The sequence below is a fragment of the Anomaloglossus baeobatrachus genome, chromosome 8 (assembly GCF_048569485.1).
Source record: "Anomaloglossus baeobatrachus isolate aAnoBae1 chromosome 8, aAnoBae1.hap1, whole genome shotgun sequence".
NCBI lineage: Eukaryota > Metazoa > Chordata > Amphibia > Anura > Aromobatidae > Anomaloglossus > Anomaloglossus baeobatrachus.
In genome coordinates, this window is record NC_134360.1 from 138,257,995 (window position 1) to 138,276,980 (window position 18,986).

At 48.1% G+C, this 18,986-nt stretch overlaps 2 protein-coding genes across 2 annotated transcripts in view; one reads left to right on the forward strand and one right to left on the reverse strand.

The window, feature by feature from the left end:
* Positions 1 to 18,986, forward strand: part of CDC73 (cell division cycle 73) — a 208,475-nt gene that overhangs the window by 150,240 nt on the left and 39,249 nt on the right. Inside the window, exon 11 of the mRNA XM_075322108.1 lies at positions 12,988 to 13,045. Within this exon, the coding sequence (XP_075178223.1) occupies positions 12,988 to 13,045 (58 nt within the window). The remainder of the gene's footprint in view (positions 1 to 12,987; positions 13,046 to 18,986) is intronic.
* B3GALT2 (beta-1,3-galactosyltransferase 2) lies at positions 6,294 to 10,878 on the reverse strand. Its single transcript, XM_075322029.1, is given in 2 exon segments — positions 6,294 to 7,827; positions 7,830 to 10,878. Coding segments are annotated over 2 exon segments (1,263 nt in total). The 5' UTR covers positions 8,140 to 10,878; the 3' UTR covers positions 6,294 to 6,874.

The following is an 18,986-nucleotide window of genomic DNA, read 5'->3' on the forward strand; positions in this document are numbered from 1 at the left end:
CAGGGCTCCTACCTGTCTATGGGCAAATGCCGGGGCCCTGGAGAGCCGGGGGGGCCCACTCGGCCTCGTCAGTTCTCCTGTCCCTTGGCCGGGGCCCACTCGCCTTTATAGTTCTGCTGCCCCCGGCCGAGTTCCGGGGACCGCAGTCCTCGGCAGCAATCTGCGGCACCGTCACTTTAAGGCGCGCAGACATCCTGTTTTGAATTTCATCTGTGGGCGGAGCTACCGCCTTCTCAGTCCCACAGATGGAGGCGAGCTTCTGTCCGGCGCTGTGTGGGCCCCCTCTCCACCGTGACCTAATCGGGTAAATGCCCTCCCCGCCTCCCCATTATGGGCCCCGGTGAGCTGCTTCTAACCCCCCAGATGTATGCCCTGCCAGTCCCCCACCCCGCCGATGCCGTGGGTGCTGTACCCGCCGAGCCGCGGGTGCAGGCCCCACAGAGCAGCAGAGTTGTATGTGTTTGTCTGTATGTAGCAGAGTTGTATGTGTTTGTCTGTATGTAGCAGAGTTGTATGTGTTTGTCTGTATGTAGCAGAGTTGTGTGTGTTTGTCTGTATGTAGCAGAGTTGTGTGTGTTTGTATGTAGCAGAGTTGTGTGTGTTTGTATGTAGCAGAGTTGTATGTGTTTGTCTGTATGTAGCAGAGTAGTATGTGTTTGTCTGTATGTAGCAGAGTTGTGTGTGTTTGTCTGTATGTAGCAGAGTTGTATGTGTTTGTCTGTATGTCGCAGAGTTGTATGTGTATGTAGCAGAGTTGTATGTGTTTGTCTGTATGTAGCAGAGTTGTGTGTGTTTGTCTGTAGCAGAGTTGTGTGTGTTTGTCTGTTTGTAGCAGAGTTGTGTGTGTCTGTTTGTAGCAGAGTGTAGTACCATTGTTTCAGTCCAGTTGTGGCTTTATACAGCAGGGAGGAGCATTCCTTTGTCACGTGATAGGGGCGTGTTCAAAATACTATCACGTGACAAAAGGGACGTCATCCCTGGAAGCAGCCCATACAGTCTAGTATCTACACTGAGCTCAGTGTGACCGCTGGAGAGGTTTGCGCGCTCACGAGATTATGGGCGGGTACTTGCTGATAACAGTCACAGTCCCGTCCATAATCACTTGCCTGCGCACACGTCACCAGCGGTCACACTGCTCAGTCCCGTGAGACTGGCACTGGGCATGCGCGGGGATGGCTGGAGCAGTGGGCAGTGCATCAGCTATGGAAAGGAGCGATGGGGGCGGCATACAGGACCAGGAGGCAGAATAACGGACGGCAGAAAGCCCTCCCCCGTGTCCCATTTACAGAAGCTGCATACAAAAAGGTAGCACTTTATAAAGGCTTTATTTTGGTCTCACATGGGGCACAATAATAACATGGACCTTCCTAGAATGCAGCCCAGGAGCTGCAGAGGGGGGAATCTTTTAGCTTTTGGGCGAAATTTCTGATGACAGGTTCCCTTTAATTTGTTTTGTCTTTTACTGCACTGTACATTATCTTGTATTAGTGTACTGTAATAATTTTATGATTACAGTACATTATTTTGTATTACTGTAATAAGTTTGTATAAATACAGTTAATATTTTTTGGGTTGTGGAACAAATTGTCTGCGTCTCAATTATTTCCTATGGGAAAATTTGCTTTGATATAAGAGTAACTTGGTTTAAGAGCAGACTGAGTGAACCAGTTATGCTCGTAATCCAAGGTTGCACTGTATTATGTTTTATGTATTAATCCTTTAATAATGCAGCATAGACATTTTGCCTGCATTACACATGTTGTGCTTAGACAGATACTAGGTAACTGGATTTAAATGTTTGTTTGACTCCTTTAAAACATTTTTAATAAACAAAATAGTGTGCACTGAAACCTCCGGCCTCAGTGCAACTTAATCGGGCTTGTCTTTGTCAGATGTTAGTTTTTTCGATTTTTCTATTTTGTGGATACCTAGAACTTTCTTGATTTTAGCTTTTATCTTTTTTGTTTTTCTTTTTTTTTTTAATGTCTTTTCTGATCAACAGAAAATAATTGTAAGCTGCCCTTGTATTCTGTCATAGCAGCAAGGCTTCTCTTTATTTTATTGCATGTGTACACATTTGCCTGGTCAGATTCAGGGAGTCTGTAATGTGAGCGAGCCCTTTATCCACGCAGCAATCCTTTGTCGCTCCCTGCCGGTCACCCTCTGTACTAGCCTCATTGGGAGATTATGTTGCCATATCAGCCTGCGGTGTTGGTAATAGCAGAGAACGAGAACGGACTAGTTTAGATTACTAGTACATTGTAATGTAGGATCAGTGTGTATGGTATGAAATATTTCTGCTGGTAACTAGCAGACTGCTATAGACACACAACATGGGTACATGGAAAAAATAAGCTGCAGAGCTGGAAAATCACTTTAATGACGTCCTCTCCAGCTTATGCAGATACATTTGTATATACAATGCCCATATTGCATAGACGCTGCAACCTTAAATATGACCTGTTAATTATACAGGAATCTCAGGTCAAACACACACAAGCTGAACTGGAAGCTTACTGGGAACACTGCCAAAGCACCTGGATCAATGCTCTTCAAAGCGTAATGCACGCTCCTCTAATCCAGTGGAAGTGTGCTCGATTTAGCTTTTTGTTTCTGGGGGGTATTATTCTTGGTGGTCTAGAAAACTCTGTAGAGAAACAGCAATGCTCCTTAAATCAGCTAGCATGATACGAGCCGGCTCCTCTGTGCGCTGTGTGTAGCCGGCTCCCCCCTGTGCGCTGTGTGTAGCCGGCTCCCCCCCTGTGCGCTGTGTGTAGCCGGCTCCCCCCCTGTGCGCTGTGTGTAGCCGGCTCCCCCCCTGTGCGCTGTGTGTAGCCGGCTCCCCCCTGTGCGCTGTGTGTAGCCGGCTCCCCCCTGTGCGCTGTGTGTAGCCGGCTCCCCCCTGTGCGCTGTGTGTAGCCGGCTCCCCCCTGTGCGCTGTGTGTAGCCGGCTCCCCCCTGTGCGCTGTGTGTAGCCGGCTCCCCCCTGTGCGCTGTGTGTAGCCGGCTCCCCCCTGTGCGCTGTGTGTAGCCGGCTCCCCCCTGTGCGCTGTGTGTAGCCGGCTCCCCCCTGTGCGCTGTGTGTAGCCGGCTCCCCCCTGTGCGCTGTGTGTAGCCGGCTCCCCCCTGTGCGCTGTGTGTAGCCGGCTCCCCCCTGTGCGCTGTGTGTAGCCGGCTCCCCCCTGTGCGCTGTGTGTAGCCGGCTCCCCCCTGTGCGCTGTGTGTAGCCGGCTCCCCCCTGTGCGCTGTGTGTAGCCGGCTCCCCCCTGTGCGCTGTGTGTAGCCGGCTCCCCCCTGTGCGCTGTGTGTAGCCGGCTCCCCCCTGTGCGCTGTGTGTAGCCGGCTCCCCCCTGTGCGCTGTGTGTAGCCGGCTCCCCCCTGTGCGCTGTGTGTAGCCGGCTCCCCCCCTGTGCGCTGTGTGTAGCCGGCTCCCCCCCTGTGCGCTGTGTGTAGCCGGCTCCCCCCTGTGCGCTGTGTGTAGCCGGCTCCCCCCTGTGCGCTGTGTGTAGCCGGCTCCCCCCTGTGCGCTGTGTGTAGCCGGCTCCCCCCTGTGCGCTGTGTGTAGCCGGCTCCCCCCTGTGCGCTGTGTGTAGCCGGCTCCCCCCTGTGCGCTGTGTGTAGCCGGCTCCCCCCTGTGCGCTGTGTGTAGCCGGCTCCCCCCTGTGCGCTGTGTGTAGCCGGCTCCCCCCTGTGCGCTGTGTGTAGCCGGCTCCCCCCTGTGCGCTGTGTGTAGCCGGCTCCCCCCTGTGCGCTGTGTGTAGCCGGCTCCCCCCTGTGCGCTGTGTGTAGCCGGCTCCCCCCTGTGCGCTGTGTGTAGCCGGCTCCCCCCTGTGCGCTGTGTGTAGCCGGCTCCCCCCTGTGCGCTGTGTGTAGCCGGCTCCCCCCTGTGCGCTGTGTGTAGCCGGCTCCCCCCTGTGCGCTGTGTGTAGCCGGCTCCCCCCTGTGCGCTGTGTGTAGCCGGCTCCCCCCTGTGCGCTGTGTGTAGCCGGCTCCCCCCTGTGCGCTGTGTGTAGCCGGCTCCCCCCTGTGCGCTGTGTGTAGCCGGCTCCCCCCTGTGCGCTGTGTGTAGCCGGCTCCCCCCTGTGCGCTGTGTGTAGCCGGCTCCCCCCTGTGCGCTGTGTGTAGCCGGCTCCCCCCTGTGCGCTGTGTGTAGCCGGCTCCCCCCTGTGCGCTGTGTGTAGCCGGCTCCCCCCTGTGCGCTGTGTGTAGCCGGCTCCCCCCTGTGCGCTGTGTGTAGCCGGCTCCCCCCCCCCCTGTGCGCTGTGTGTAGCCGGCTCCCCCCTGTGCGCTGTGTGTAGCCGGCTCCCCCCTGTGCGCTGTGTGTAGCCGGCTCCCCCCTGTGCGCTGTGTGTAGCCGGCTCCCCCCTGTGCGCTGTGTGTAGCCGGCTCCCCCCTGTGCGCTGTGTGTAGCCGGCTCCCCCCTGTGCGCCGTGTGTAGCCGGCTCCCCCCTGTGCGCCGTGTGTAGCCGGCTCCCCCCTGTGCGCCGTGTGTAGCCGGCTCCCCCCTGTGCGCCGTGTGTAGCCGGCTCCCCCCTGTGCGCCGTGTGTAGCCGGCTCCCCCCTGTGCGCCGTGTGTAGCCGGCTCCCCCCTGTGCGCCGTGTGTAGCCGGCTCCCCCCTGTGCGCCGTGTGTAGCCGGCTCCCCCCTGTGCGCCGTGTGTAGCCGGCTCCCCCCTGTGCGCCGTGTGTAGCCGGCTCCCCCCTGTGCGCCGTGTGTAGCCGGCTCCCCCCTGTGCGCCGTGTGTAGCCGGCTCCCCCCTGTGCGGACCTTTTGGCTCCGTTTTCCCCACTTTTTGGTCACTCTCCATGATATGTGGAGATGAGTTTAATCCCTCCATCCCCCAGTGATCAGAATACCTTGAAATGAGATACTGAATATGCCAGAACTTCCTAAGGCCCCTTTACACACTGAGACTTTCTAGCGATCCCACCAGCGATCACAACCTGGCCGGGATCGCTGCAAAGTCTCTGGTGAGTCGCTGGTGAGCTGTCAAACAGGCAGACCTGGCCAACGACGCAGCAGCGATGCGGACCTGCGGAAGACCTAGCTGGTCATTGGGGACGTGTCAAAGCAGCTATTTGAAAGGGAAGTTGCTAACTAAGTCGTTGTAACTGTGTCAAACACACCGATGCATGCTGCACAGCGGGAAACAACGGACCAAAAACTGGTCCTGAAAGATTTGTAGCGATCAGCGACTTCACAGCAGGGGCCAGGTCGCTGATGCGTGTCACACACTGCAATGTCGCTGGGGAGGTCGCTATTGCGTCACAACACCGGGGACGTTACAGCGATGTTGCAGTGTGTAAAGGGGCCCTTAGGCGTGAAGGAGATAAAGTGCTCAGTGGTAGGATTGCCGGTGCCCAGAGTCCTCGGGAGCGGGGTCCACCTGCATTCAGATCATTTTGTAAAGCCCCCTTTTTAATAGTATTGTGTTGTGGTGGTTGTTTTTTTTTTTATTTTATTTTATAAAGAGAAAAGCCATGAATTTCATTTAAATTTTTATAGGTGACTTTTTTTTTTTTTTTTTTTTTTTTTTTATGGTGGTAGAGCAGCCAATGAAAAAATGCCTTAAAAGGCATATGTAGAGCATGTTACACTTTAAGAAACTGTGGACCAAAAGTGAGGAAATGTCACAAAAACTGCCCACATAGAAGTGTTGTCATGTCTGCCTCCGAACCCACGGCTTAATACCAGTGTACTTTTGCAAAAAGAGAAGAGTGAAACCCCTGTAAAAATCCTGCTCTTCCATCCTGATGTGGACGGTCCCATGTCGGAGCCTTTTCATCAGTCTCTATAGATTATTTTGCATATTCAATGACTGCCACGTTTTGCTTTTATGTAAACAGCCCTATGGAGCCTGTGTAAGCCTTACATCTGCTAATTCATTCATCAGGGTTTCTACCTGTTCTACATCAAATGACACGTCACAATATTCTCATAGAAAATGGTAATTGCCACAAATTGGTTATGTGCCCGTGGCTACGGAGGCTAGTTCACATGCTGCAGGGTTTTCCGGTACCAGCAAAGTGAGATTTCTGAAATTCCGTTTTGTTTTTTTCCTTGCATATTTGACCCACCAAACCGTCTCTACAAATCTGCAGCAGGTCAATCATTTTAGCAGTTTTTACAAAGTTTTTCATCCATTGAAATGGGAAAATAAAAACACAAACAATCCTGTATTTTGCACACCACTTTTCCTGCCAACAATCCGATGCAAAATACGTAACATATACACATAACCACAGATTAGCGAAGAGTATAAAAGAAACAATAAAGGATGGCTCAGCCGAGGGTCTCCGTTAACACTTTATTCACTGAACTAGTTTTGCAGTATAATGATGTCAGCATTGTGTAGTATAATGTGGTTGTGGTCATGTGCCCTCCACTGGAATCCTTGTGCCGTGACACTGACCGCACACATGGGGCATGTACGTCTGTACGAGCTGGATGCCATGCAGAGATGGGTGACATTTTTGGTTTCTAGGATGTGTAAACAATACTAGCCTCATGTAGACTGCCCGTTGTTCAGGTATGAGAATCTGTCAGTAAAGGCACCTGCAGAAGCGACCTGTCCTACCAGAGTGCAGTGTTCGTGTGTGGGGGATCTGGCCAGTTGGGGTTTCTTGGCACATAAAGTAGCAGCTGTACCACTGACGTGTGCATGCGTCTTATTGCACCGATTAAACACACAACATTTTTATTAATGTGAGGTTTCATTATTATCTTCCTCATATAGTTTTATGTTTTTTTTTAAATAAAAAAATAATTTCTCATCCCATTTACAGCTCGGATACATTTACCACTGCACATGCTTTCGTCTCTGTAAATTACACATCGTTCATGATTTTTTTTTAGGTCCATTTATTTTTTCCCGTTAGTGCATTTTACGATGCCGATACCTGCTCGCTTTTTCCTTGGCTGCATTGGCACAGGCATTGTGCTTGTTCTGTTGTAAGTGATTCCAGTATTTGATCAGTTCACCAGGCTGGAACTGATGGGAGGTAATTAGGTGGCTATATTTACAGCTAGAATAGGAAACTCTCCAGTGATTAAATACAAACTCGTTGGGTGGGGGGATGGGGTCAATACGCAGCTTAGCTAGACAGATACCAACATACACATCCTCTAAGTGTAGCCGCCTAATACTTAAAGACACTTTAAATACTTTCTCCGCTAAGTCTCCAGAAAACACATAACCAGTCCCAGAACAAAACACGGGGTAGCGCTCACTGGGGTACAGGTCCGGTGACATGTACCATTTGCTGTCTTTGTTGCGATTGGGGGCATAGCCGCGCATTAGGTACCCTGTGAAGTAGTTGGATCTCGGTGGTTGGTCGGGCTTCAGTAGTTTATTAATCAAGTATTCAGTGTTCACAAACATGTCACTGTCTGTCTTCATGACATATGGAACATGTGGGCAGTAGGTGGCTACCCAGTTCATGCCCATCAGCGTCTTAATAGTGAGATTATAGTAGGTATCTAAGTATTCTTGTTGGATGATGTCATGGTATTGCCGGCTTTCATCCACTATGGCCTGTTCAATGTACCCATTTATCTTGGTGTGCAAACCCAACAGAAAGAGTCTTACGATGTGGATGCCCGGTGCCAGGCTCTCGTTCCCCCAGGTCTGTCTTATAGCCTGCCTGGCCTCGATCTGCCGAGGCTCTGCTGCAATCAGCAGTATAAGAAAAGGCGTTTTCCCTTGGCATTTCTCCGGCTCATTTATGATATATTTGTAATGGTATAAGTTATGGCGCCCCAAACCCTTTTCATTGTAAATACTTCCATTGGTGCTCAGAGTATTCTCCAAGCCGGTCACCCCCTGATGCTGGATTCAGCATTACTTAGGTTCACTGAGGTGTGTGGTCTGAGGGTTTGGGGCAAAGTTTCCTTCCAGATATTCCTTAGGGAGCTGCTGTTTTCACTTTTTGTTGCCTTAAATCCACGTATGGCATGAGTCACTGGATTTTCTTTCATTCCGACTCTGCCGGTGAAGGAGTTGTGATGGCTAAAAAACAGGAACATGGCAAACAAAAACACAAGTGACAAAAGCCCAGTGAGATGGGTCCGAAAGAGCGAGCGCTTGCTATTCCAGGTCATCTTGGCAAGGCAGCAGTGACGTCTCCTCCACTGAAGCATGCTGTGAAAATCCTGATGCAGTTATACCGCATCTGCTCCGAGCCCCGATGGTTAATCCACTCCCTCCGCTGTGGCAGTGTTTGGAAGGTGGCAGGCTGCTTGCTTCAGCACTTGTTTAACCATTTCCTAGAGGAGAACCTATAGACATAAAAGACAAGAGAAAGTTATAGGTTAGAGATCGTTAGCATTCGTCCCGTCTGAATGAATCCATCACTTGAGGAAGGTGGAGTGGGTTATGTAACCGCTTCTGCACACTCCCCGGTGCATGCTCACGACCTGCTGTTTACCCTCATCACCATCAAGTTGACATGAAAGGAAACGTTACCCTGATGGGATCTAACCGGAGGTCGATTGCGTGCTGTCAGATAGCATTTGTGGATGGGGTGTCTGATAGATTTGCTGTATGCAGTATTTTTTTTTTTTATGAATCTCCGTTCTGCCAGCTGTGTAGTGGAAGATGGTAACTTTAGGAAGGGTGATTGGCGCTGGTCACACTACACTGCTTAGCATGTGTTCTCTGACAGACATTGTGTTTAAAAAGTCAATGAGAAGATGCCGCTGTCAAAGCTCATTTTCACGGTTCATTAGCAGGGCTATTTATTCTAATGCCAATTACACTGCTCGCATCTAAATGACTTAGCAGCCCCTGTGCACACAATTGGTGACTTCTCATTTTCAGTTAAGATTGGTATACATGAATATTGGCCTGCTTCCTTTTTATCTGCACTCGGCAAGTGTTAAAATGCTGGCGTGATACATTAACCGGCTTGATTTCTCCAGTAGATGGCGCCAGAGTCATAGGCATTGCACCTGGCGGCTGGCTTTGGGGGCTCTTCATGGAGAACAGTAGTGACTGGGAGCAGGGATTCTGCTAACTAGTGCCTGAAATGAACTGCACTCCGCTTACAAGTCTATAAACTACTTTACCTTGATATATCGCTGTGTACTTATTGTCTGCAGCCCCTGGACGAGTGCACCCACCGGGAGCTAGATAGTCCTCCGCTCTACATTTTACAAGGACCTGACTTAGATGTTCAGCTTTTGTTAGTCACAATGGGTTAAATATCAGGTGTCCAGTTTCTGCAGGGATTTAAGACCCTGTGAGCCTAATATATCAGCATTATACCACTCCATGTTTAACTGGCAAACTCACAAAAACCAGCACTGAAATAAAAAAATAATAATGAAACATTACATTTACATACGGTACTTTTTGATTTTTGGATATGACAAACTACATCATATAATAAATTGTCTGAAGTAAAATGGTATTTTGGTAATATAAAGCCTGGCACCCCGGAGGTGTTATCTATGCGCCCCTCTTTCGCTCTGTATGGACTTCATCCAGAGCTTGCGTTCTTGTGTTTATGGTGTTAGATATCGAGCTCCTTATCTAACCAGGTGTGAGATATTCTTCACATATTCTAGGCTAATATTCCCACTAGGTAACTCCACAGAGCGGCCATGTGGACCGGTGCCATACAATGTGCCATTGCTTGCTTTTCCCGCGTCTTATAATATATACATACATCTGTTTTACCTTCACTTTAATGCATTTTATGCTGGAAAAATGTTTTCTCCTGGCAGTGACCTGTTTAATCTGTGTCTAAAAATCTCCCTCCTGAGGCCGGAGCCAGTAGGATTTGTGTAATGTAGGACCGCTCTCATTACAGCTTGCGGTGCCCAGGGCAAAGTAAGCACATTCTCTATTGGCTTCACTTGCATGATTTATTGGACCCCGGTAACACTCAGGATTAATGCAATTTCTGCAGTGCGCTGCATGCAATATTTACATCCCTGAAATGGAAAGTAATTGTCATTTACTGACTCCAGCGCATATTTTGTATGGATTTGTGCCCATATTTCTGGTAAATCTATCCGCATATGTAGTGATCAGATAGATTCTCTGATCTTCTCGGCTGGATCGTTCCAGTGCAGGCTGAAGATTACTTTAGATAAGGATTAAATCTGACCTACTTTGTAAGGGGCTTTACCTCCTCTAATATTGCAGAATGTTCCCTTCTCTCCCAGATTCCCAAACTAATCTATTTTGTGGCTTGTCATTTCATATCCTCCCAAGTGAGTATGTAAAACGCATCTCTGCAGATAATCGCCTCCCCCGAATCAGGCCGCACACAGCTATACCGAATAAAATTAATGAGGAGGAATACGGTAACATACCTTTTTTTTTTTTTTTTTTTTTTTTTTTTTGTTTTTATGAACCAGTTCCCGGTGCTGAAATACACCTATTGAGAATAGTTTTGGCACGTAATCATCTGAGGGGGATGATATTGAACATGCGCACTGGCCTCCGAATTCTCCCTTCTGTGCGCTCCTGACCGTCTGTAGCCGCTCGCCCTCTCCGCTGATCCGTCATGGACATTCTGTGTATCCCTCCATCAAGAGGAAAATCTCCCCAGCGCTTGTGGTCTCCGCACAGAGATGGCCGGGCAGCTCCCACCGCATTCAAAGCCCTCACAGAACATTCCTTTTGTCCCTATTGCAGCGTTCACCCGTCTGTATCCATGCCAAATCCGACTGATCTCAGCAGCACCGAAGAAAATGCCAAAAGCACATAGTAGTCCTGTTGAATGAAATAGTAGAGGATTTACCTCCTTGTTGCTAGGCAGCTTGTGCAGAAGACGGAGCTTGCAGGGGGAGGGATGTGGTGGAGAATGGAGGCTGCTTCCCCGGCTGCTGCCTCCTCTCTCGGAGGCAGTGGTTTATATGTGGGCTTTGACAGATGCTGTCTACTGACAGAGCAGAATTCAACGTCACAGCCTGAATAAAGCTCACGTGACGCCTGGCATTCAGTGCTCCTGCTCTGGAGGCAGCAGCATCTATGCTCCCCACTTAGGATGATTATTACTGAGACTGCTGGGATTCCTGTGTATATAAAGCAGCCATTGTTAACCTTTTCCTGGTTATATTGTATATATGGAATAAATCTGTTCAGTGTGCGGTGATTATGCCTGTGCTCGCTTCATTGTATGGGGCTTACATGCTGCAGTATTAATGGTTTCTGCATGGCCTCCCTTCCACGCTGCACACTTTGTTACAGGGCTGGAGGCCGAATACATGACGCATGTTGGGCTGTGTAGTCTGATGCTGGCTGCTATTAATACCGGTGACCACTAGAGTCAGGCTTGGCTGGTTTAAGACTTGCTTTCATTGAATTATGATCTGAACAGTAACTTTCATGCTTCTGTCTATCACATTTACATTAAAGGTGTATGCCCATCTCATACACTTATTCAACCTACAGGGTATGTCCTAAATATATGCTACATGTGGGTGACATCCATGGGGCGCCATGGTGGGCTGATGAGGGGAGAGGTGATTAGAATTCAATTACCGGTAATCGAGTTTCTACCACCTCTGCACTTCCATTGTCACAAGGGTCCCATTATCACCATGGGTGCAAATCCCACTGCTAGGCCCTGAATCTGCCATTTTCTGCTCATTAAAGATTTCCCCTTACCCACATCTATTTAATGCTGACACTCCACATGTGTAATGATAGAAGTCTCTTTAGGTTACCTGCCAGTTTGTAACACTGAACTGATGACGTCCTTTCTTTTACAGGTGCTGACGTGGTGTGAGGTGTGATAATGCAGCCAGAGGATAGTTGTGAGCAGCCGGGAACCCAGCTAGTGAATACTGTATGCATATGACTGTGGTCTTGGATGATTTATTTTTCCCAAGGACCCCCCCCCCCCCACTAATCTTGATCTTCTGGCCTAGGTTGTGAATGGTAACTGTGATTTTTCTAAAATGTCAGAATCTACTTGCTCGATAGTGTATTCATCGATAACGGAATGGGGTCGCCCTAGAATTGGAGCCGTTTCCACTGAAGTTTGGTTGAACGTCTCCCATGGTGTACGGCCTTTTGAAGTATAGGACCTTGATGACTTCTCTGTATTCCACTGGCTCCATTATCACACCTCACACCACGCCAACCCTGTAAAGAAAGACCGTCATCAGTTCAGAGTAACCTATAGCATCTTATATCATTACATGTGGAGTGTCAGTGTCCTGCGATATATAGAAGTGGGTCAGGGGTAATCTTTAATGAACCCCCCTTGTATCTTGTGATATGCGATAAGTCTCTATACATTGTTGTAGATATTGTGGCTTGTCCTTTGTCTACTGTATCTAATACCCCTATATCTCGCAGGGGGCCCGTTTCTCTACAGTTTATACACACTCGAGTGGTCCAGATCCTGTAACAGTTTTTATATTCTTTTTCACAATAGAATGTCTCATAATAGGAAATGTTCTCCGCACGGGGAAGGCCTATGTTCTGCTGTTTCTCCTGGATAAATGTTTTCTTTTGGGGCTATACATAGCCGTTGACGGTGATCTCGTGGATTTAACGTCTGAGAATTATTTATAATGTAATTGTAATTTGTGTACAGCGGGTGCAGGATCTTGCAAAAAAAATCTGGAGAAACATTTGCAGAATGTGACTGGAATCTTGTAAACTTCCTTCGCATTCATTATAGAAATTTTCAGTGTGCGATCGAGCTCTTCAGCCGGACTCTGCTTTTCCCAACACCTCATTGTATAGTACGCTTTTACAATTGAAGAATATGGCTTTAGCTTCATACTGTTTTTAATTGCATCAACCAAAGGTTCCCATATGACCAAATAAATTGCTGAAACTGAAGTAGTAGATTTCTCCATACATATATCCATAGTAAAGTGGTATTTATGTGCAAAGGACCTGCTGGTCATAGCTTTGATGGCTTCCCTTCAGTGTGATGGAGATGTCAGTATATTGCTTGCCATGAATGATCTGAACACTTCTGATATTCTAAAGCAATTCTACCATTTTTCTTTTTCTAGGAAGGTGCTTCAGCTAGAAAGACTCAGGCTCCTGCCACACAGCCAGTGCCGAGACCAGGTACTTACAACACAATCTGAATCTTCCAGTGTCTAATACATATATTTTTTCCTTTTAATGACCTACGTCCAACTTACTGAGAGTGTTATTGTATTGGTACCTAGACCAAGTATTTTATACTGGGGCATATCACGCTGAAACTTTCCTTTCTTTTGTGGTGGTAGATGGACACTTTTTACTGGTCATTCCTGAAATGCTTAACCTACTTATTGAGGAGTTAAATTATATGGACTTTCTGGTTTAGCGCACTACTGCTGGAAAAGTAGTCAGTCCACAATGACCACGCACTGTAGACAAACGGCAGTGCCTGCTGGCCTTAGTGCAGCCCCGACGTTATACTACAGTCTGTGGTCAGAAGAGGATCACAACCTCCCACCCTGACTCCCGCAATCACTGGGGTTCCTGTGCAGAATGATAGCTCTAACCAGAGACCTCTTCAGGACCTGATTGGTGCAAGGCAACGCATTATACCAGCGATCAGAGTAAACAAAAAAAGCCATAATAGGTCACCTGTAGAGAGCCACAAGCCTGAACACTACCTCTGTATGCTTCTAATTTCATACTGCTCCAAATGGAGACCAGGTCCATTCAGCATCTGCCATGTGCAGGAGGACACACGGACAATCTGTGTTGTTGTGTGGAGAATATGGAAAATCTCTTACTATATCTGAACTTGTTTAACAGAATACAACCTTGTTTTCCAGCCCTAGTTGTTAGTGTGTAGGATCCACCAGCATATATTGAGGAATTGTATAGGTAATTGAATAAATTAGATGTACACAGGGGAGTGTTTAGACTGTACAAATGCTCGGCTGCAGGGAACAGGCACAGCTGTCAGGCTTACAGCGAAGCCACAGGAGAATGGAAATCGCCTCCTCAGATGTGCGCCTACATTATTGAATTGCACTCATTTCTACAGGGAGCGTTTTTTTTTTCTCTTGTAAATAGATTGGGCTATATAACAGTATTTTCCAGTATGTAAGCACACGAGGCATGCGGTATACCTGGGGCTGGTGTAATGTTGCAGGCTTCATTATTATTTTATATATTACAAAGCTGTTTCATTTCATATGTGCCATTGATTTAGGAAATTATTAAATCGACAGTTACACATTAAGTAAAAATGGGTGTATAATATACTGTATGTATGTGTTTGTGTAAATAAAAAAAAATTATATATTTATTATATCTCTCTGATCAGACATATTTCCTTCTCTCTGCCAAAATTGATCAGTCATTATGAAAATTCTCAATTCCGAGGTAACATTCAGTGATGACTTTCTCATTACTGAGATAGGAGATGGTGGCTGTTACTGATGAGATTCTATGTAGATAGAGGAGGGAGCAGAGTTTTGCCTCTAGCGCCTCACTCTGCCTCTAGCGCCTCACTCTGCCTCTAGCGCCTCACTCTGCCTCTAGCGCCTCACTCTGCCTCTAGCTCCTCCCTTTGTCTCTGGCTCCTCCCTCCTTTCGTCATCATAGAATCTCATCAGTAAAAATTGCCAGAATAATTTCTGATCAATTCTGACAGCGAAAAGAAACAGATATGTCTAAGGTAAGATATATTCCAAATTTGCTGATTTTCATGTGTACTATTGATTTACAAAATAACAATTAAAATGATGGTTACACTTTAACCCTTTAACGACCACCAATACACCAATGACTTTTAACGGCACTGAGATATAGGTAAATGCCATTGCCTCACGAGTGAAACTCCCGCAAGTGACAGCTGACACCCACAGGTATCTGCCCCGACCAGTTTTGGAAATTATCAGGATCGATTAACCTCTTAAATATTGCTGTCAATTGCAACAGCAGTATCCAATGGGGTTAAAAGATCCCCTTTGGCAGGCTTAGACCCCCGCAATGATTATTTACACCAGGGGTGGGGAACCTTTTTTTCAGCCGAGGGCCATTTGGAAACCTTCGGGGGCCGCACAAAATTATCAATGTGAAATTGACCCTGCTATATTTGGTCAAACAATTAATTAACTTACCCCTACTGTGGTGGCTGGAGCGGCTTCTCTTTGGTGTGGCTGTGATGTTTGATGATACCAATCATGTTTCTTCTCACAACTTTTTTTCATTTTTGTCTGGGTCTGGAGCGCAGTCATCTCTTTGTGATGAGATTGGTAAATCATATACATCACATAACAAACGCTGTATATACATCACAGGAGACACTGGAGGTACATATATCACATAGGAGACCCTGGGACTGCTGTATATACATCACAGGAGACACTGGGGGCACATACATCACACAAAGGGATGGGAACATGTATATGCCCCCAGCCCCTCCTGTAATGTATATGCCCCCCAGCCCCTCCTGTGATGTATATGCCCCCCAGCCCCTCCTGTGATGTATATGCCCCCCAGCCCCTCCTGTGATGTATATGCCCCCCAGCCCCTCCTGTGATGTATATGCCCCCCAGCCCCTCCTGTGATGTATATGCCCCCCAGCCCCTCCTGTGATGTATATGCCCCCCAGCCCCTCCTGTGATGTATATGCCCCCCAGCCCCTCCTGTGATGTATATGCCCCCCAGCCCCTCCTGTGATGTATATGCCCCCCAGCCCCTCCTGTGATGTATATGCCCCCCAGCCCCTCCTGTGATGTATATGCCCCCCAGCCCCTCCTGTGATGTATATGCCCCCCAGCCCCTCCTGTGATGTATATGCCCCCCAGCCCCTCCTGTGATGTATATGCCCCCCAGCCCCTCCTGTGCTGTATATGCCCCCCAGCCCCTCCTGTGATGTATATGCCCCCCAGCCCCTCCTGTGATGTATATGCCCCCCAGCCCCTCCTGTGATGTATATGCCCCCCAGCCCCTCCTGTGATGTATATGCCCCCCAGCCCCTCCTGTGATGTATATGCCCCCCAGCCCCTCCTGTGATGTATATGCCCCCCAGCCCCTCCTGTGATGTATATGCCCCCCAGCCCCTCCTGTGATGTATATGCCCCCCAGCCCCTCCTGTGATGTATATGCCCCCCAGCCCCTCCTGTGATGTATATGCCCCCCAGCCCCTCCTGTGATGTATATGCCCCCCAGCCCCTCCTGTGATGTATATGCCCCCCAGCCCCTCCTGTGATGTATATGCCCCCCAGCCCCTCCTGTGATGTATATGCCCCCCAGCCCCTCCTGTGATGTATATGCCCCCCAGCCCCTCCTGTGATGTATATGCCCCCCAGCCCCTCCTGTGATGTATATGCCCCCCAGCCCCTCCTGTGATGTATATGCCCCCCAGCCCCTCCTGTGATGTATATGCCCCCCAGCCCCTCCTGTGATGTATATGCCCCCCAGCCCCTCCTGTGATGTATATGCCCCCCAGCCCCTCCTGTGATGTATATGCCCCCCAGCCCCTCCTGTGATGTATATGCCCCCCAGCCCCTCCTGTGATGTATAAGTCACAGGAGACGCTGAGGACATGCACATCACAGGAGGGGCTGGGGGCGCATCCACCACGCAAGAGGGGCTGGGGGCGCAGGCACCACTTGCGGAGCCCTGACATCAGTGGGGGGTAGGAGGGACACACTAACCTGGGGTGATACACAGCATTGGGGGGCACACAGCACTGAGGGGAGGGGGGCCACAAAACACTGGACATAACAAATATACACAGGCACACAGCAGCAGAGGGCTGGCGCTGAACACACAGCAGCGCCGGACTTACTGCACCGGAGAGCAGGTACCGGACACGCAGCTCTAAGGGCTAGGGGGCGGGCACACAGCCCAGAGGGCCGGGGGGCGGGCACGGAGCCCAGAGGGCCGGGGGGGGGAGGGCGGGCACGGAGCTCAGAGGGCCTGGGGGGGGGCGGGCACGCAGCTCAGAGGTCCGGGGGGGGCGGGCACGCAGCTCAGAGGGCCGGGGGGCGAGCAGCGCAGAGCACTAAACCCGCCCACAAATTCCTCTCTCGCTGGCACTAGCCAGCGGGAGAACGCATTGGTAAGCACAGCAGCACATGTGTGGAGTTAAAGGGCCGGCGGCCCACAAGATGGCAGTGGCGGCTCGAGCGCTGCCGCCCCCGGGAATCTGCCCGGGGGCCGCATAAAAGGGCATGGCGGGCCGTATACGGCCCGTGGGCCAGAGGTTCCCCACCCCTGATTTACACGGTACCCTAGGGTTATCTGATGAGCCCTGGGTACTGTGGCCTGTAAGAGCCAGCTATAAGCAGGGTCTTGCGGGCTGTCAGTAAATCACTGGGAGATGTCGTGCTGCTGTACACAAATACAGCCGCACGAGATCAGTGATTAAAGTGAAAAATATTCATGTCCCACAGTGGGACCAAGTAAAAAAATAAATAATAGCTGAGAAATCACAAAAACCCGTTTCACCACTAACACAGCTTTTGTATTAAACAAAAATAAACATAAAAATAATTTGGTCGGCTCGGACACAGCGATACCAATCTTTAAAAAAATGTCACGATGCATTTTTACATGCTTTTCTGCAGCGTTTTCAACTGCACCTTTTTAATGCCAAAATGCATGCGTTGGGATTTCCCAGCAAAGTCTATGAGAAATAGGGATTTCTTGTGCCCACCATGCAGTTCAAAATGCTGCGCATAATTTTGGGCAAAAACTCGGCGTTTAAAGAAGCAGCATGTAATTTTTTTTGCCATTTGGGCTTCGTTTTGATAACATTGAAGTCAATGAGAAGTTGCAAAAAGCAACCAACATCAAAATTCCTGCTTTTTAGGTGCAGAAAACATGCGTTTTGGACTATCAAAACGCATGCTTTTTGGACATCAAAATAAAGATTTGATATGTCCCTTTACACACAGTCCGACAATTAAATTAATGAAAAATATAAATTCATTGCTATTTTTCCGCTAAATAGTATATAACCGCTAGAATTATATGAAATATAACTTTTTTAATATTAAATTATATATGTTGTCCCTTTTTTTTCTTTTTTTCATGTTTGACTGTTTAATCTTTATTTAGCAGTCTCTTTATGTTCAAAACGCATCTGTCAAAACGCTATTGAAAAGCATGTAAAAAGCGCTAAAAAAATACCTAAAACGTGGTAAATACGCATGTGTTTTTAGCGCTATTTTATGGTAAAAAAGCAACTTTAGCAAAATCAATTACTGCCAGAGGGTGCGTTTAGAACTGCAGCTAGCTCGACGCATTGTGGACACATAGCCTTATTCAGTATGGTGAATAACGTAAAAATAATTATCCCTCCACAAAATGGCAATTTTTTTCGTCATACTGACATTCAAAAAAAAGAGAGTGAAAAGCGATCAAAAAGTCATGTAAAAATGTTTTTAAAAAAATTAATTAAAACACCAAGCCATCCTGCAAAAAGACAAGCTCTAATGTGGCTCATTAATAGAAAAGTAAAAGTTCCAGCTCTCAGAATACTGTGCTGCGAAAAAAAATCCATTTTTGTAAAATATATATTTTAGTGTGTGTAAAAGTAGGAAAGCATAATAAAGCCATATAAATATGGTAGCGCTGTAACCGTCCCAACCCGAAGAAAAAAAATCTATCTATAACAGAGTGAACAGCGCAAAAAATAACAAAACAAGTGAATTGCTGTACACTACTAAAATTGCATAACATTGTCCTGTCCATTTTTTCCTCTTGCTTTTTTGTGTGATTTAAAAATTTAAGACTAAAGTAAAATTTTGGCTGGAAAAATGATTTTCATTGTCACAGCACATTCTAATAAAATTCTTTGTAATTTGTGAGTTAAAAATACACACCATACCGATTTTGGATAAATTCATTATAGGGCTTAGTTGGCCAAATTGGGTCACATGTGGGGGTTTCTGTATTTTTGGCACCCCAGGGGCTCTGCAAATGCAACATGTTTTCCAAATTTGGATTCCAAAAATCATACAGCGTTGTTCACTTTCTGAGCCCTGCCATGTGCACAAAATTTAGTTTTTGACCATCTCTGGGATATCACTGTGTTCGGAAGAAATTG